The following is an 18072-nucleotide window of genomic DNA, read 5'->3' as shown; positions in this document are numbered from 1 at the left end:
GCATATCTATTACGATAAGCTTAGATGTGAATGAAATATATTTCACAGCAAAGTTTTATCATTGTTATCTACTACGACGCGTTTTTTTAAGTGATCATTTGAAACAATTTGTTAGTAATTCATTATTTACATCTCATATAAATCTAAGTTCAGTTTTGTATATAGTGCCATCACGTAAAAACTACTGAATATTTTTTCATGAAATGCACAGAGGTAGATCTGATAATGTAGATGGTTTTAACGCTATTTCTACTAGAACTTTATGTGTAAAATTTGAAAGGTGCTTTTGTCATCTTTTGGTAGCAATAGTATTAAAACAGGGTTTATGGTGATCACAATTGAGGAAGTACGAAATTGACTTTAACCACAATTTCACGTTCATTTTGACAACAAAAAAATGACATCAAAACAAACCACTTATTCAACGAGCCATACTTCAAGAATTAATTGGCTATGAAATTTCATTACTAATATTCTAATCTAGACAACAGTCTTGTTAACATTCCAGTCATTGCAGAAAATAAATCTGATTATTGATATTATCACTTCTTCTAAAATAAAACGCGCCCATTTCACGAATATCTTCTCTTATTGAATCTTGCAAACGGTATTTATAACCCTGCAAAGCACCGGCTAGTAAAATGTATACATACAGTCAACTACATAAAATGTGTCAATGAAATAATTTAAAGTCTCATTTCGATTGAAAGGAAATCTGATATAAATTTTTGATTGCGTAAAGCGAATTGGAACTGCCTGATTTACATCAGTATTTTTGTCTGCGACGAAAAACGGGTCAAGCAAACAACGTTGAAAGATATTTAAAATGAGATATTTAAAAGTAGATCAAACAAGCTGCTTCTTTTATTTCCTGTTTATATTTTATTTATAGAAGAGAACTGTTTATTGTACGTTAAGTCTCTCGTAATGGGTAAAATCGTTAAGCACTTTTAATTTATTACTTTTCAGAAGTAATGAAAACAGCCTGATAAGAGGACAGAAGAAAAATTGCAGTAAAATTTATTTTACTTATTATGCAGCCATATAACTTGGAGGCAGCATAAAAAATTTTTATACTGAGTTTATACATATTTTTCTACATACATGCATTATATCGAATACATTATGGTGTAATAAAACAAATATTTTGTATAGCTGTTGCGGCCTAAAAATAGATGTGGTTACCATAAAGGTCATATATCTCCATAATATCGAGTTTAATAACAACTTTTCGCTGATATATAAAAGAGTTAAAAGTAAAATTAAAATAGATGCAGTCAGGAAGTATATATATACCTATGTAAGTGCAGAGATTTATAATACGTTATAAACATAAATGTATGTCTAAAATAATATTAATTTATGGATAACTAAAATTTTTTAAATTACGTTTATATTTTAAGAAAAGAAGTCGTGTTCGATTCTAATTAAACTTTTTATAAAATCATGCAATTAGTGTTTTTTCTATATTCCTTTAGCGACTTGAATTAATTAGAATTATCAAAAACATTTGTCCAAAAACTTGAATTAAATTATCACTCAAGTGTAATCTCAATTATGGATAATATGATAAGCGAAATCATATCGTGTACTTTTGGACAGATATGAGGTGATAATAGTTAATTGTGAAGATAATTGTTTATATTACAATATAAAAGTCATTGTAAGTTTTTTATAAATAAAACATTTGAGCATCCATCAAAAAGTGCAATTGTTACAGATGCTTATATTGAAATTCGAGATACGATCTGACATAGAATACAATAACTAAAATTTATGATATAATGAGCTAATACATTATTTAATATTTGTTCAAGCATTTAGTTGTACAATTTCGGAATTCGAAATTCCCTATTTTTCAATTTTTCAATTTTTCAATTTTTCAATTTTTCAATTTTTCAATTTTTCAATTTTTCAATTTTTCAATTTTTCAATTTTTCAATTTTTCAATTTTTCAATTTTTCAATTTTTCAATTTTTCAATTTTTCAATTTTTCAATTTTTCAATTTTTCAATTTTTCAATTTTTCAATTTTTCAATTTTTCAATTTTTCAATTTCTCAATTTTTCAATTTTTCGTTTTTTCAAATTGTCGAATTTCCAAATATTCAAATTTCCATACTTTCACACTTCCAAATTCCCAGATTTCTAACTTTCCAAACTCTCAATTTTTAAAAATTCTGAAAAATCAGTTCCAAAATTGTTATAAACATTTTTTCTGGAACAAAACATAAATTAGCTGTGACGTATTGTTTTTCAATCAGCTATGTCACATTGATTTGGTCACGAAAAAATGTGTTTAACTCTGGAACGCTAAATTGAAGTAGAAATCTGATCCCTTTTCGTGCTCCATTCTTGAGATAGAAAGTGACATTATCGAATCAGAACCTTAACTGCAATTTCTTATTCTGCTTTCCGACAATGGGCACAGACCGGAAGTACTATTGGTTGTTTGCTGCTTGTGACGCAACATGCTGTATAGCATGCGTGGGTTAGGAATCTCCCAGTATTAAATTGCCATTCATGTTTTGCGACGGTAAGGGAATTTTACGTGTACTTTAATAGAATCAATATATTTTATGTATTGTTACCTAATTGGAACATAATTTCGGACATAAATTTACCAACTCCAGACCACAACTCAAACTTAGTCAGAACTTGTCTCGAAACATAAGCTTGTTAATTTATTTGTTAATTAATAGGATTAAGGTAAATGCCCTAGTTCTGTAATGAATTCCGGTAATTAACAATTTCGGGAGTGAACGTGAATAACGTAAGTAACATTTCTGTTCATTTTGAATTTTCAAACTAAAGAAATTTAATAAGAATATGCAGTATTAGCTTTATGCACATGTAATTATAAATTGATATTACAATAAATTAAAAAATTGAAAAATTGCACAGTTGAAAAGTTTAAAAGTCGAAAAATTAAAAAATTGAGAAATTGAGAAATTGAGAAATTGAGAAATTGAAAAATGGAAAAATTGAAAAATTGAAAAATTGAAAAATTGAAAAATTGAAAAATTGAAAAATTGAAAATTTGAAAATTTGAAAATTTGAAAAGTTGAAAAGTTGAAAAGTTGAAAAGTTGAAAAGTTAAAAAGTTAAAAAGTTAAAAATTTGAAAAGTTGAAAAATTGAAAAAATTGATATGTTAAAACAGATAAAGGAGTTAAAAACCAGAAAAAAGTAAAAAATCAAAAACGTTAAAACTGCTGCCTTAAAGCATACAAAATAAAAAATAATAATTTGATACGTGAAATTAAAGGTGTCACATATATCTGACGCTGATTGCGTAATTATTATTTTTTATAAATGAATTCTTAATATTTTTTTTATATTTCGAGGGAAGATATCTATATATATTCGTGTACCAGAAAAACAAACTTGTATTCCTCTTCCATTGACGACTTTCATATTTGTTATAATTCTTTCATTTTCGTATATTCAAAACAATACGACGATTACCAGGATGGCAACTGATGTAGCGATGCTTTAGTTTCATTGATTATATAATAGAGAAACAAGAGAAATGACCTTTTGAATACTCTTAATACTGAATCAGTAATATTCACTAACAAATTCTAAAATGAAACTCAAAATAAAATTATTTCTAGTTTTATTAATCTAATATTATAGCGTGTCTGACCACATATGTCAGTTTTCACTGCAGCAGTTAACGCGTTATACAATGCATTAGCGGTACCGAAAAGTAATCATTTCGTTTGCTTTCGAAAAACATTTAAGGTGAAGTGTGGTAAGTGCAGACTGGTTTTTGAAAAGTTAGTATTTAAACGTAAGTATTTCCAGTCTGTTATGTAAATACTTAACGCTCTCGATATCGAACGCTTTGCACAATTACTACTATTTAATTAATATTAACTAGGACCTTAATTTTCCTTGTACATTTTGATTTTGATAGGAAATTGTTTAAAATGTCAACTACTCTGCACTTTCCCCGAAAATGGGGTAAGAGCGTAACTTGAAGTTAAATACTTTGAAACTTTATTTCATGTGCAATGGGGCAAGAGCAGAATTATTAACAAATCTGCTATAAAATGCTTTTTACTGCATTATGCAAGTACTTTATACTGCAAACAAGTACTCTTAGCTGAAATATAAAAGGGGATATAGTGAAACAAAACAAGGAAACAAACATACTAAATGGAGAAATTTCAATCATATTGTAAAACAAGTAGCCTGTATACGCACTTGCTCCGTTTACGAACTTACCCCACTTCACCTTATCAAATAATTTAATTTGTATACTTTTTAACTTTCAAATTATACTTATATCGTTAATATTATTGTGCCCAAAAAACGTTAGCATAAATTTATGCCGATTACTACATCTTTTAAAGTAATTATAGTATATCTAATTAATTGTTAGGTTTAGGTCCAACATACGTTAATACTTTTTCTCTTAAAATTTAATATTCTTTCCATCCATAACTAAGGAAATATATAATTGCCCAAAAAAAAGAAATTGAAATTAACCTTCAAAATTTGAAAATATCTTCACATACAAAAAGACTGACACATCATTTATATCCCATGTAATCATGCAATTTTTGCATTCAATGTTTGATAAGATCTATAAATTAAAAATTATTCGAAGTATACAATTTACATGACTCACCCTCTATATTGTCTACTAATTTTAACTTATAAATAATGCATTATGTAATTTTAACGCGTTGAATGCCATGAGTGTCACCCACGATTAACAAAGCCAAAACAACCGGAAATATTTCGAATACATTTCAATAAATTCAAAATATTAAATCTTATTTATGCTAATGGAACGTATAAAATTAGTTACACTATCTTACTGGTTGCGAACAATATTTCAGCATAAAGTATAACACGTAACAGCAAATTGTTGTTAGCGCTATGGGCAAACCGTGTAATATTACCGTAGCATTCTACGTGTTAACGTATTTACATAAAATAGTCATATTATGCAACATGTTCTCTGAAACCAGACAACAGTAAACTGGCTACCTCAAGCATAGCTAAAAGCGTTTTACTTCACTGCAGTTTTTCACTCCAACACGAGTAATGAGTTGTCAAATTTTATACGGTAACATTTTAGAGTTAATGGATTTTATTTGCAATGTGTACATTGTAAAGTAGTTAGTGATATTTTTAACACTATTTCCACTAAGAGATGTCAAAAGACAACTTTCAAATTTTAACTTAAAATTATTCTGTAAGTTGAATCATTTCCCCAGAATTAATTTTTTGACTTTTCATAAGATAGTTGTTAAATAAATTTATCGACAACATTTTCTTGCTGCTCATTCTAAAAATAGTGATAAACAAATCAGTACATTTGTGTGTACATTTATTATCTGATATTTATAAAAGGAACGGTCAAATAATATGTAAAAGTGGAAAACTAATTAAATGAGTTAAAGTTTTCCAGAAAATGAAATTTGCAAATTCATTATGTCCCTAAGCTGTTATGACAATATTTCTTGTCACGGAGTACATGGTGCTTCACAATACTTTACCATTAAAGAAAAAGTGTACAGTAAAAATATCGAGAGCGAGAACTAATTAGTGCCTGCAATTAATTACGCATTTAAGGAACTGAAAAATCACAACATGATACCGAAGGTAGTACATGTTCCACTAATTAGACATGCTATGCATCCGACAGCAAGTACAATTTCAAAAATTTTGCAGCTGGAAAAGCAAAATTTTGTTCCTGCTCTTCTTTCAAGCAGATACCATTCATATGTTGTGTAGGCATTGTTTACAAGCACAATACGTGTTCACGTCGCTCGACCGCAGATAACATTGCCATAACAGCAGAGCAATGCAGTGTATCTTAAAACTTGATTCTCGGAAACTGACAGTCAAAAAATTCTGTGTTATATTTTGTTCTTAATTTTCCAGAAGGAATTTCTATAAGTATATGGCAGTCTGGGAGATACTATTAGATTTAAGGTTTAAATATTTGTACTTTTTCATTTTTACTAAGATGATAATGTGATAATGATAAAAACTTGATAATGTTAATGTTAGATATATACAAAATGTATATATGTATAATAAATACATATAAATATATACAATGCATATTAAATTTCTAAATTCATAATATTAATAATAAATATATATTTTTGAACTCTGGTAATTATTTTCCAAATACAATGTAATTAACTTGAATAGAAGAAGGCAGTGGTCTGTCAGATCTGACATGTGCACCATGATTTTTATAAACACTATAAGCTTAAATATGTTATTTCAATACGTAATTCTTTACATAAGTAATTGTGGTATGTGTATACTTCTATTCACTAGTGGGTCTGCGGACTAGGTGCCTCACGCGAGTTCGAATATGTATTTAAAATTTAGAGTAGCCACTGTAAACATACAGGTCGAGCAAGAATGAAAAGTAGAGATTTTAAAGTTGCTCTAAACGATTAACCGTGTTTGAAACTATCGAGAACACTAAACACGATCATTGCCGATTTCACAACGACCGTCAACGACGTCCAAGCATTGTCGTCAACGAGTTACAGAGCTTTTAACCTGATTCTAATTGTCGAAGATACCGAAACACTGTTTTTCGAACCGACGTTGATGACGACAGGTTCCATTCTTCAGATTTCCAAAATCCTGAAAGCAAATTTAAGGTGTCCCTCAAAATTTTTAGTCAAAAGACCCAAAATTGCGACCTATAGCGTAATACATGCAAAGAGACGAACGAATAAATGCAGATCGAGTCATCAAGAGCCTCGTTACATTCGGCAATTAACTCCTTAACCTACAATTTTCTAGGCAGTTGCGTCATTCACAGTTCACTAATTATTGCTACAACTTTAAGACAAATAAAGAAAATTGAGAAGTTAAACACGTTGTGTATTCCATGATGATTGATTGTGAAGATTATAATCAGAATCGAACGCAAAATTCAGTTACAATGAAAATATGAGTCTGCTTTGTCATGTATGAACTACAAGGTGCGTCACAATATTGTAGGGCAAGGGGTTAGTGACAAAATAGTCGCTAAAACAATCAAGTACTGTAAATACTGTTTTGCATATCATGTGGCATACTGACCTGATCGAGAATGAAGTAACGGTGTTACGATTTGTAAATATCGCAATCTACATCGAATCTCATCGCATTATCACGCAACACTTACACCGGGCAACATCTTTCCATATCGGAAAATTCGTGGAATATCCGAGCGTGTAACGGCAGAAAGACATGAACGAATCGCACGATCCTTTCATGGATCTGCCTTGAGCCGCCACGCCGGAAGGTAGGCATTCTGGAGACTGCATTTATGCCTCATTTCATTATTTGCAGCTCGAGTTGGTCTGGTGTTTTCTCTTTTTATCTCGGTTGAAAAACGAGGTTACCTAGGTACGGCGCGCCTGTTGGCGTAGGTCGCGTACAGTTAAACCGTGATTACAAACGCGTAGGCGTTTCGTACTGTCGCCCGATAAGATCGATGAAATCGACCGATAAGATCGATAGGAGTTGCACTCCTTAATAGCAGGAATCAAGCGAGGGCATAATTTAATAATATTGCATCCCCCTTTGATTTACGAGTGGCCGACGACGCATCAAATAGCCGCGCTGATTTCTTTTTACGACGTGCCAGTTTCAGGTCTATTGGTCTCATTTCGGTTTGGTATATCTCCTTTATGGTAAAGTTCAGTGTAAGGCCAGGTTCACACGGAGAGACTTTTCTCTCTACGAGATTTTATCGGAACAGTGCCGATGAATTTTGTATAAAGATGTCCACACAGGGATCACGTGATAAAATCCGTACTTGAGAAATATGGAAACAAGATTTTATGACAAAACATAATAACAAGATTTATAACAATATTTACAAAATGTACATATAACAAGATTTATAACAAAGTTTGTAACAAGATTTATGACAAGACTTAATAACAAGATTTTATCGAACAGAACAGTAGCAATGAATATTTGTATTAAGATGTCCACACAGGGTTCACGTGGCAAAGTCCCGTACTTGAAAAATATTTTTTCCTGTATACTAATCGAATTTCTCACTGCAGTTCAAGAAATCTCGGTTTTATCGAACACGTGATGTGACACTTGTTTTTATATTATGTTTGCACGAACAAACATGATTTCCGTACACGCTGTGGTACTAACGTGGATCCATGATGACGACTGTTCACAGACTGCAGTGAAGCAACAATCGAATCGTATTAACCTCTTACTGTATTTTGACGAGTCTGACTTGTGACGCACTCGCAACTCGAGTGTGACAAACCTTATTCAGATTTGTAAGACTTGTGGTCGCAAGAGGCATGAACCATGTGGTGTTTTTGAAATACGCGACTCAAAATAATCAGAACCCCAAATTTCTTTTCAAAAGTTAGGTATTCAGATTGTTTGTATCGTTCGCTAAAATTTTCGGAAGAATTTTAAAACTAGAACGTAGGGTTCTAGTGAATTTTAGTAGTGAGTTATTAATTGTCTATAATAAATATCTGCAATTAATTTAAAATTACAATTCTTGGTGTACAGTTTACAATTCTTATTGTAAGTTTGTTGTTGCAACTACAGAATAGCAACATATGCTGTAAAATGGTGTTGTATGGTAACATAATGATGCTTTAAATAATTATGGTGGATACAAATGGTACAGTTTATATATTGATTTTCTTTGTCTTTATTTTTAGAGCTGCACCGATATATTTTGTACTTGTTTTGTGTACACGTTTCTTCCATCTGTTATTTTCTCCGATTTTACTGTTTATCTATAAGTAAATAGTAAGGTAAATATCTTGATGGTGAAACGATTACAGATAATTACAATTTTACAACTTTCAGTTAAGATAATTGCCATTTTTTTTATATTTAAACAAGTATAACTAAATACGTTTATTCGAAAGAGTTAAATTTGTAGTTTCAAGTAAAATTATAAGAATCTCATGTGTGAAAAAAAAAATTTTTAAAGAATTAACACTTTGGCATACTTCAACCAGTCCTTGATGCACTCACTGTTCAAATGTGACAGACCTTACTAAAATTTTTAATACTCTTCAACTTGAAGTTTGGGTCCCATGATTTGTATAACCAAGAATCGCTGAATATAAAATATTCGCAACATTTTCATTTTCTTTGTCCGTTTTAATATTGTAGCTATGAATAGTTAATTTTGACCGACAAATAAATTGTACCTCTTCGTAAATTCATAACTTCTTGAAAAAATGTAAGGTAATAAGAAAGAAAATAAGGTCTAAATCTAAATGGAAGTATCACATTCCTAGATAACGCAACTCTCATAATTGTAGCAGTATTGTGTATAGCAAAATGAGTCTCATATGAGACTTCAAATGCTTAATAATAAAAAAAAAATAAATAAATTGTTGGGTAAGGTTATGCAATCGAATCGGATGGCTCGCGTGCGAATTGCGGTATTGTATTCGATAAAATTGTGTACATGGATTAATAGAATCGGATGGTCGTCGTGCGAACCTGGTCTAACGCGGTTAGTACGTTGCGTGCTCTATGAATTCGCGTTACAGGAAATCGTGCTGCAGGGAAATTTTCTCCCATAATGCGTGTAACCTGAAGAATGCGTTTGAAATGACTTTTGCTATGCCAACTCTTATTCTCTATATTATATCAGATAATATAATATTTTAAATTAAGTGGCATTTACATACAGTTGTTTAAGAAAAATATGTTAATAATATATGAAAATAATCTTTTATTTCATTTAAGTTTGATGAAAATGTAATTTTACAAGTTTATACGATGAAGAGAATAATATAATTCTTGATTACAGCGAATAAGTTTTAAGAATGTTAATACGTGATGAATCAAAATTAATATCTGTTTAATTCTGAATTTTATTATTCTAATTTAAATGAAGCTGTGAGTTAATATTGTAAATTAATATCATAAATGATATGTAAGTTTTAACACTTACATTTATAGTAATATACTTTTCTTTTTTTGCAGGTAAACATTTCCGGAAACGAGTATGTCCTGAATATGGTATTTAAAAAATAATTTATCGACTTGGTTTGGATTAATAATATATGTCCTTTTCATTTCGTTGTTATTGATAATTTTCACACGGAGAATTATTACCTGCTAGTAACATTTTATCAACATCCTTTAATTTTCTTTTCATTTTGTTGTTATTCACATTCTTATTCGCTATTCACATTCTTTATTCACATGAAGAATTATTGCCTGTTAGAAATGTTTCATCAACATCTTTTAATTTTGAGATCAATAATTAGAATATAAGTATAGTGAACTTTTACACTGTAGTAAAATTTTTTTGACATGTTTCAATATACACATTAACACTAGAACTACTAATCAGTAAAAATGACTGGTTTTAGATTTTTCATTTTATATTGCAAAATTTTATTGTCGTGATTTTATAGTATTGTCTGTCATATTTTGTTGAGGTAAAAACTAGTTCTATATGTTGCTTGATGCGTTAGTATTTATTTATTTCCCTTTTCATTTTATTTTTCATTCTTTGATAAACTAGCATTTAATGTCGGTAGTTCTAGTGTTAATTTTCTAATATAAAAATTTCACTTAGGCACTGGTATCAGTATTTGGTCAATTAAGAGGAATCTTCTACGTCAACAATGGTAACCGCTCTGTCGTTAAATAGCGTTAATGCCGGGATACATTTTTTTAAGTCTTCTTCATTATGTAACAAAACCACTTTTTACAAAAAAGTTAAGTTACACAAATTTGAAAATTATATTTAAAAATTCGGTAAATGCTTCAGAAGTTGACCACTCATAAAAAGTAAAGAAATAGTAATTGACCATCTGTTTGCTAGTAGCTGACCACTTATACCAGAAGAACTATATTTCTAACTTATTAAAATCTATAATTATATTTGTTAACGAATTACTGAAATAATAAATAAATACTTTCATGTTTCGTGTTTCAAGATCTTTACCAGTAGATTACATTGCTTATTATTCTGAATGAAATTAAGTAAACAGTTTGTCGGTATTGAAGATATGGTTGTTAATAGATATATGTATTTACCTGACAGTTTTAATTTAGAAATTTCCTTATTTAAATGTAATACAAGATAAACGAATGACTAAATGAATCCATATAGGATATCTATGCAGTACTTAACAGTAAACTAGTTGTTTGCACCTTTATCTTTCTCATTAAGGATAAACTTTCTACTAATAACAATTCTTAAAATAATGTACCGCTTCAATGATTATATACTCTCTTGTGAAAGTTTAAAATTATTTTATATTTTTATATAAATAGTAATTATTTATTTAATTATATAAATATTTTTTTCGATATATTGTTAATTCTAATAAAAGTTATAAATTTAATTGCTTTAGAAACTATTTTGATTTAATCTTTTTATGTATACATATATTATAGATAGATATTTGAATCAAATTAAAAGATTATAAAAAGCATACATTAAGTCAGTACCTCTTAGGTTAATTTAAATAAGTTTAAATGAATCAAGGGTAATTTAGATAAATTTAAGTATTAAAATATCTCGAAAATGAGAGTGTTAAATGTATATACTTTTTTCGGTAAAAATACAGTTGTAAATATATATTTAAAGATTAAATGTTAATCAGTTTCACTGATTATCTAGTTTGTTGAAAATAAATTTAATTAATGCAAAATATTTTGTGTTTATTAAACGCTTTTTATGTGTTACTTATATGTATAACTCTATCGTTTTTCATTTTGTCTTATGTTTTTAATTTTTGTTTTTGACTCTCTTTCTAACTGTTATTTTCAATTATTATGTTTTATTTTTCCAAATTTGTTCGAATCTTTACAAATTTTTCAAATTTGTAAGAAATCATATGTGTCTGCAACATCTGCAGTTTGACGAGAACGAATTTCTTTTTTTATTATAGAATTAGTTATTAATATTCACAAATACAGTATCTTCAAAAGCAGTTCAAGACTCATGATTATAAATAACTTAATAAAAAGGAAAAATATAATAATAATTACTACAGTAAATGAGTGATATAATGTTAAGTGGTGCATTTACTCTAATTTTAATATAAAGAATTTTTAACTCACACTTTGAATTATTCAAAATTTGGATCCCCTTCTCTTATGTGGAATGTGTTAAGTATTCTACACATGGACCATTAGTACGTGTGGAATTCCACGTTCATTTCTACGAAATAGTTTTAAATTACAGATTTTAAACTTACGAAATTAGAAATCTTTCAAACTTGAAATTCAAAATGCTTCAATTAGCAAATTTCCAAATTCCCAAATTCTTAAATTCTCAAATTTTCTACATTCTCCAAATTTTCTAAGTTTCTCATATTTCTGAAATTTCTCAAGTTCCAAAATTCTTACTATTTAAATTTCTAAGTTCCTAAATTCCGAAATTCTCTCTCTGAATCTTCAAAATTCCCAAATTCAACTTTCTCATGTAGGGAATGTAACATAATTCGTGAGGTAATATACAATGTATTATGTGAGGTACGACGGAATTTTTCGACGAATTGATAGACGTGTGCAATTCTACACGCCTGCGCAGGGCAGAAGTTTGCGAGACGCCGATACGCAAAGACGTTTGAATATCATCCAGCATTATATTAAACTATATTTATATTAAACTTGTATTACACTTACATTAAATTTATATTAAAACCTATACTAAATTTCTGAGTTTTCAAATTCTCATATCTTCAAACCCTATAATCTTTAGTTTCAAACTTGTAAATTCTTAAATTTTCAATTTCGACAAATTTTCAATCCCAAAATTTCAAAATTTCAAAATTTTCAAATTTCCGAATTCTCAATTCTCCGATTCTAAAACTTCAAACTTCTAAATAAAAAAATGTCGAAATTCACAAATTCACAAATTCACAAACCCCAAAATCCTCGAATTCACAAACTTTTGAATTCCCAAATTCTCAAATTCCTAATTTCCCAAATTTCCAAAATTTCCAAACTTCTCACTATTAAAATTTCTGAGTTTTCAAATTCTATAATTCATAATACCAAATTTGTTAATTCTTAAATTTTTAGTCCCCAAAATCCCTCAATTCCAAAATTTTAACATCCAAATATCCAAATTACTAAATAAAAAAATGTTTAAATTCTCAAATTCTCAAATTCCCAAATTACTAAATACCAAAAACCCCGCATTCTCAAATTTTCAAATACCCAAATTCCGAACCATTCATACGTTCATATTTCGATTCATACGAATTTCATAAATTACATTTATTTCATTGAATTACTGTTTCCGTCAACAGGAAGCATAATGAATAATCGCCAAATTCGCGGTGAAAGTTTCAACACGTAGGAAAACACTGATCCCAAGAATTGATCAGAAGTTGTGGGAATGGTTAAATATAGCAATCTGCGCTCCGAGGGTATGAATGAGTCTTCTGAGTCTTCTGTTTCAACTGGAAATACATAGTGCGTTTATTTTATTTTTCACTTGTCATTCGAATTCTTCATTTTAGTACAGAATGAAAGTAGTAACGCATGCTTTATGACAAACAAATTATCACGCGATTTCGTAATTAACATAATCATTCCTTATCGGAAATCGATAAATTTTCGACGTAATTTTATCGGAAAATATTTCAGAAAACAGAGTCGTTAATTGTATTCTGTTATCTTGATTTAAAAATAAAATTATCTCGTATAATTACAATCGTTAACGCCATTGTTGAAAAGAATGACACGCAATACGTAATTATATTAAAATTTAAGTTGAACATTTATACTTTATACATTTGTATTTAAATCCAAGTTTTTTAAGTAGAATTTCGAGTGACGTTGGAAAACGTTTTTCTTGTTTAATTGATTCGCAAGTTTTATTTACGATTTTATTGTAAATTATTAGACACCCGGTACGTGAGAAGAGCGTGCAAGTTCAATGTAACTTTTATCCCTTTATTTTCTCCTGTAAAGTGTGACATTTTATACACAAAACATTTTATACAAAAGTATAACGATATTTTATTATTTTATTTATTTCAAGTATAACGATATTTTATTATTTTATTTATTTCAAGTATAACGATATTTTATTATTTTATTTATTTCAAGTACAACGATATTTTATTATTTTATATATTTCAAGTACAACGATATTTTATTATTTTATTTATTTCATGTACAACGATATTTTATTATTTTATATATTTCAAGTACAACGATATTTTATTATTTTATGTATTTCAAGTATAATGATAATTTATTTAAATGAAGGCTATATGAAAAAGATCAGTGTCATTGTATTATTGACAAGTTAAACATCAAAATAATATATCAGAACTGATACATTGTTATACTAATAGATCGTTATCAAAGACCGTACAAAAACTACAATATCAAATTACTTACGTAAGTTATCAAAATTAATAAGTCAATTTAAAATATTTAAGACCAATAAAGTAGGTCACACATAAGACACATATAGTGATATGTATCGAGAGAGTGTGATATATCGTACCAAGAAATATTTCATAAAAGCCAAGTATTTATACTTATCGATAATAAATTAATCAATATTGAATTAATATTTCGTTGCATAATTCTTTTAATTTCGAACAGAAATGCGCCTTTAAAATCTCACAAATGATATGATAAAATAATAATAAACAAGCATCTTCTTTTTAAATATTTATTTAAAAACAAATTATAATATGGAACTCGAAAATTTTTATTATAAGAAAAAAAGAATAAAAATCTATTTAATATCTTTGTTACGTTTGTTCTTTATTTATGTTTGATGAAATACAGCAGTTTCATAGTTTATTGTTTTATGTAAAACAAAATGGTCGCAGGAGTGCATTAATATCACAGGTTTTATCAATAATAGTAATTAAATATTTCATATAATGAAAATATTCCATACAATTGTCAAATTGTCAATTTTCCAATTTTCCAATTTTTCAATTTTACAATTTTTCCATTTTTTCATTTTTCCATTTTTCAATTTTTCCATTTTTCCATTCTTCCATTTTTCAATTCTTCAATTTTTCAATTCTTCCATTTTCAATTTTTCAATTTTTCAATTCTTCAATTTTCCAATTTTTCAAATTACCAAATTCTCGAATATTCAAATTTTCAATTTCAAAAATTTTCCAAACTTCCATATTTTCAAATATTAAAGTTCCTGAATTTCCAACTTCCCAAATATCCAAACTCAAGTTCTTAAATTTTTACATATTCAACTCTCAAATTCCAAATTTCTGAAACTTCCCACTTTCTACATTTCCAATTCCCAAATTCGCCCCTTTTTAAGACCTTAAATTATCAATTTTCCGCAAAAAATAATCGCACAACTTCCCTACGGTTGTCACATTGTCCCTCAGAGCAAGCAGATTTGCTCCTGACTGTACACCAAATCAGTGTCGCGTTGACACAGTAGATTTTTCCCCGTGTTGAACTTTCTACACGACGTAAATGCAACGAATAAAAGTTTCCTTCTCGATTTTCTCAGTTCGATCGACTAAATAATTGTAACGATATTGTCTCATGTTGTCATTCGTCGATTATGCCAGTCCTCAGGACGATCTGTCGATCCTAACAGAATACAAGAACTTATCAGTCGTCTTATGAGCAGTTGCTATGCGTTATGGAAGGGGTCCCTGCAGTCACCTACTAGCTCGACCAGTTAGAAGTCAGTGTGTGTAAGCCGGCCGGTCGTGCCGGCTTCTTTTCTGTCTCTGCTCTGTTGCACCTTCGTTTTCCGAAAACTCATCTGCCTTCATGTTCATTTAGACTCAGCCTCAACGTGAAAAGTGTCTCGTTAACGACCGTATAAACACCGGATGAAGAAAACCTTTCCGATATAAATTACTGTTCGATCGATGAACCTCGATCGGCGCTTCTTCTGGAGTGTTTCGTATTTGGACCTTTAAACGATCCCCGCAATTAGGACGATTTTGACGGTATTTTTACGACTGAACCGGTTGTGCGTGGAACAATCAGTGCATTTCTTGTCAGTGAGAAACCGACGCAAATATTTTGAAGAGAAAGCTGCATGCGAAACTTTTATGCACTTCGTTGGTGGTTGCAAGTGAAGACGAGATACGCGATTTTATTGTTTTTCCAACAGTTACCTCGAAAGCTTTTGTGAAGTTTTCGGATAATCAAAGTTTTTTTCGAAGAATATTGAAAAGTTTTGTTTTACCATGTGCAACGCGACAGAATAGAAAATAGATATCTACCCTTCGATGAACTTTATCGGGATGTTCGATCGCGAAATTGGAGAGCCTGAATTAAGGATAAGTTCGAAGATTGAAAGAATTATCGAGTTGAAACATGGTCGTACATTGTATCGACAGTTTGACGAATTTCGCGTGAATGCGATCTTTACGTTCCTGAATTAGAACTTTGTCGCTGTCGCGGTGATAAATGAGGAATGAGTTTGTCCATAAAAATGAATTCTTTTAACGACAGAGTGATTGAGCTGTTATAGACCGATTTCAATCAGGAACATTTAAGATTAATGATTAACTGAAGATATTCGGGAAACAGGCTCTGGCTATTTGAAAATGTGAGGACAGAAATGTGTGATGCTGATTGGAAAGTGTTTTATTCTCCAGTTTCATTCTCGGTACAATCAATTTAAGAAGGAAACATGATTATGACACACACAGAAGAAACATCGACGACTTTCGAGTCGAAAACACCGACGGACCAGATGAATGGACACTCAATGGTGAATAAGCAATTATTTTTAATCGACTTAAAATTAATTCATTAATCGTGCAATTCTCGCTTATAATAGGAAGATTTATTTTTTCCGTTCGGGGTTATCGGGATTCCGATAAAACCTATTTTAATTAAGTACATGGGACGGTTATTGCGATAGCCAGAATATTTGATCTATTTTTAATAAGTTTAACTTTAACCTTCGACAATTAAAATTTCATTTACTCATTTCAGTAAAAAATATCTTCAGTTTAAATTTCTTCGCTTTTCCTCAAATATTTTGCAAGAAATTTTAAATACAGTAAGATTCTACAGAACAAAAGTCTTGTTCTTTGTAAACAGAAAAAAATACAAGAAAGTGGCGATTATTTTGCTGTTGAAAGAAAAACATATTTTGAAAATTTGAACGATCAAAGTTGGAAGATACTCTTTTAAAATATTACAGGCAGTTTAAAAAGTGTAAACACTGTCCTGATAAATGTTCTGCACGATTAATCTTTAAATCAGAATCGCTTCTTTAATTCGATTTAATTTAATATAATCAGTCAGCGCCACGTTGACTCGTCATATTGCTATTCGTTGACTTATCGCGGTATATCGAAAAAACGTTTCAGATAAATTTATTTGTTCTGAAATTAAACACGCATATCCAGAAACAAGCGCGTTTATATTTAGTCTTTTCCATATCGTATCACGTACGACTTTCAGCGTTCTCTTTGCGTCGCGACTTGCATTTCTCATTCTACATTGGAAATTAAAAACAGTCTATCAATTTTTAATTCACTGTGGTGGTTAAATTGCAACTGTAATACAAGGTTTACATAATACAATATTCAAGATTTTATTAAAAGGAAATCGTATAAATGAAGTTGTATATTATTATTTTGGATACATTCGAGGTGCACACAATTTTACTCACTTTAGTAACTAAATTTCGGGGTGAAACTGATTTATTTTTTACTGGTAAAACGAATTAAATTGTGTACAGAAAATTTTCTTAAATTAAATTGAAATTTGAGGTATTATTTTGTGTACGTTTGTATTCTTTACCAATATTTTTAGTGACATTAATTAACTCCTTGGCTACTGTGGGCGCCTATAGGCGCTTAGAAATTTTGTGTTTGTATTACTGAGAGCACCTATAGGCGCCCACTTTTATACCAACAGAGTTTTTTCCTGGCGATTAAAAAGTTTTTATAAAAAAGAGTTATGACGGCGTGTTATAACATTTGTCATTTGTATTATCCTTTGTACATAAAGGAAGGATAAAAAACTGTATAGAAAGGCTTTAGCTTTGCTTTTTATAAATAAGAATATCTGACTTTTTATTATAATAAATAAGACCATAATCACATTTCTCAGAAAAAATCACCGTAGCGAAAGGGTTAA

The 18072-nt window shown here is 29.5% G+C and overlaps 1 protein-coding gene across 5 annotated transcripts in view; it reads left to right on the top strand.

The window, feature by feature from the left end:
- The window catches only part of Gbs-76A (Glycogen binding subunit 76A), a 226150-nt gene that overhangs the window by 95172 nt on the left and 112906 nt on the right, over positions 1–18072 (top strand). The window contains exon 1 of one of the 5 annotated variants that reach the window (XM_076530050.1): positions 15590–16690. The exons of the other annotated variants lie outside the window; for them this stretch is intronic. Coding sequence (XP_076386165.1) covers positions 16610–16690 — 81 coding nt within the window. The 5' untranslated portion in view covers positions 15590–16609. Of the gene's footprint in view, positions 1–15589; positions 16691–18072 lie in introns of those variants that run through there. 5 annotated transcript variants of the gene reach the window in all.

Source organism: Megachile rotundata, chromosome 3 (assembly GCF_050947335.1).
Source record: "Megachile rotundata isolate GNS110a chromosome 3, iyMegRotu1, whole genome shotgun sequence".
NCBI classification, from domain to species: domain Eukaryota; kingdom Metazoa; phylum Arthropoda; class Insecta; order Hymenoptera; family Megachilidae; genus Megachile; species Megachile rotundata.
The sequence above is the reverse complement of the archived record's forward strand: the minus strand, read 5'-3'. Positions and strand labels throughout refer to the sequence as shown.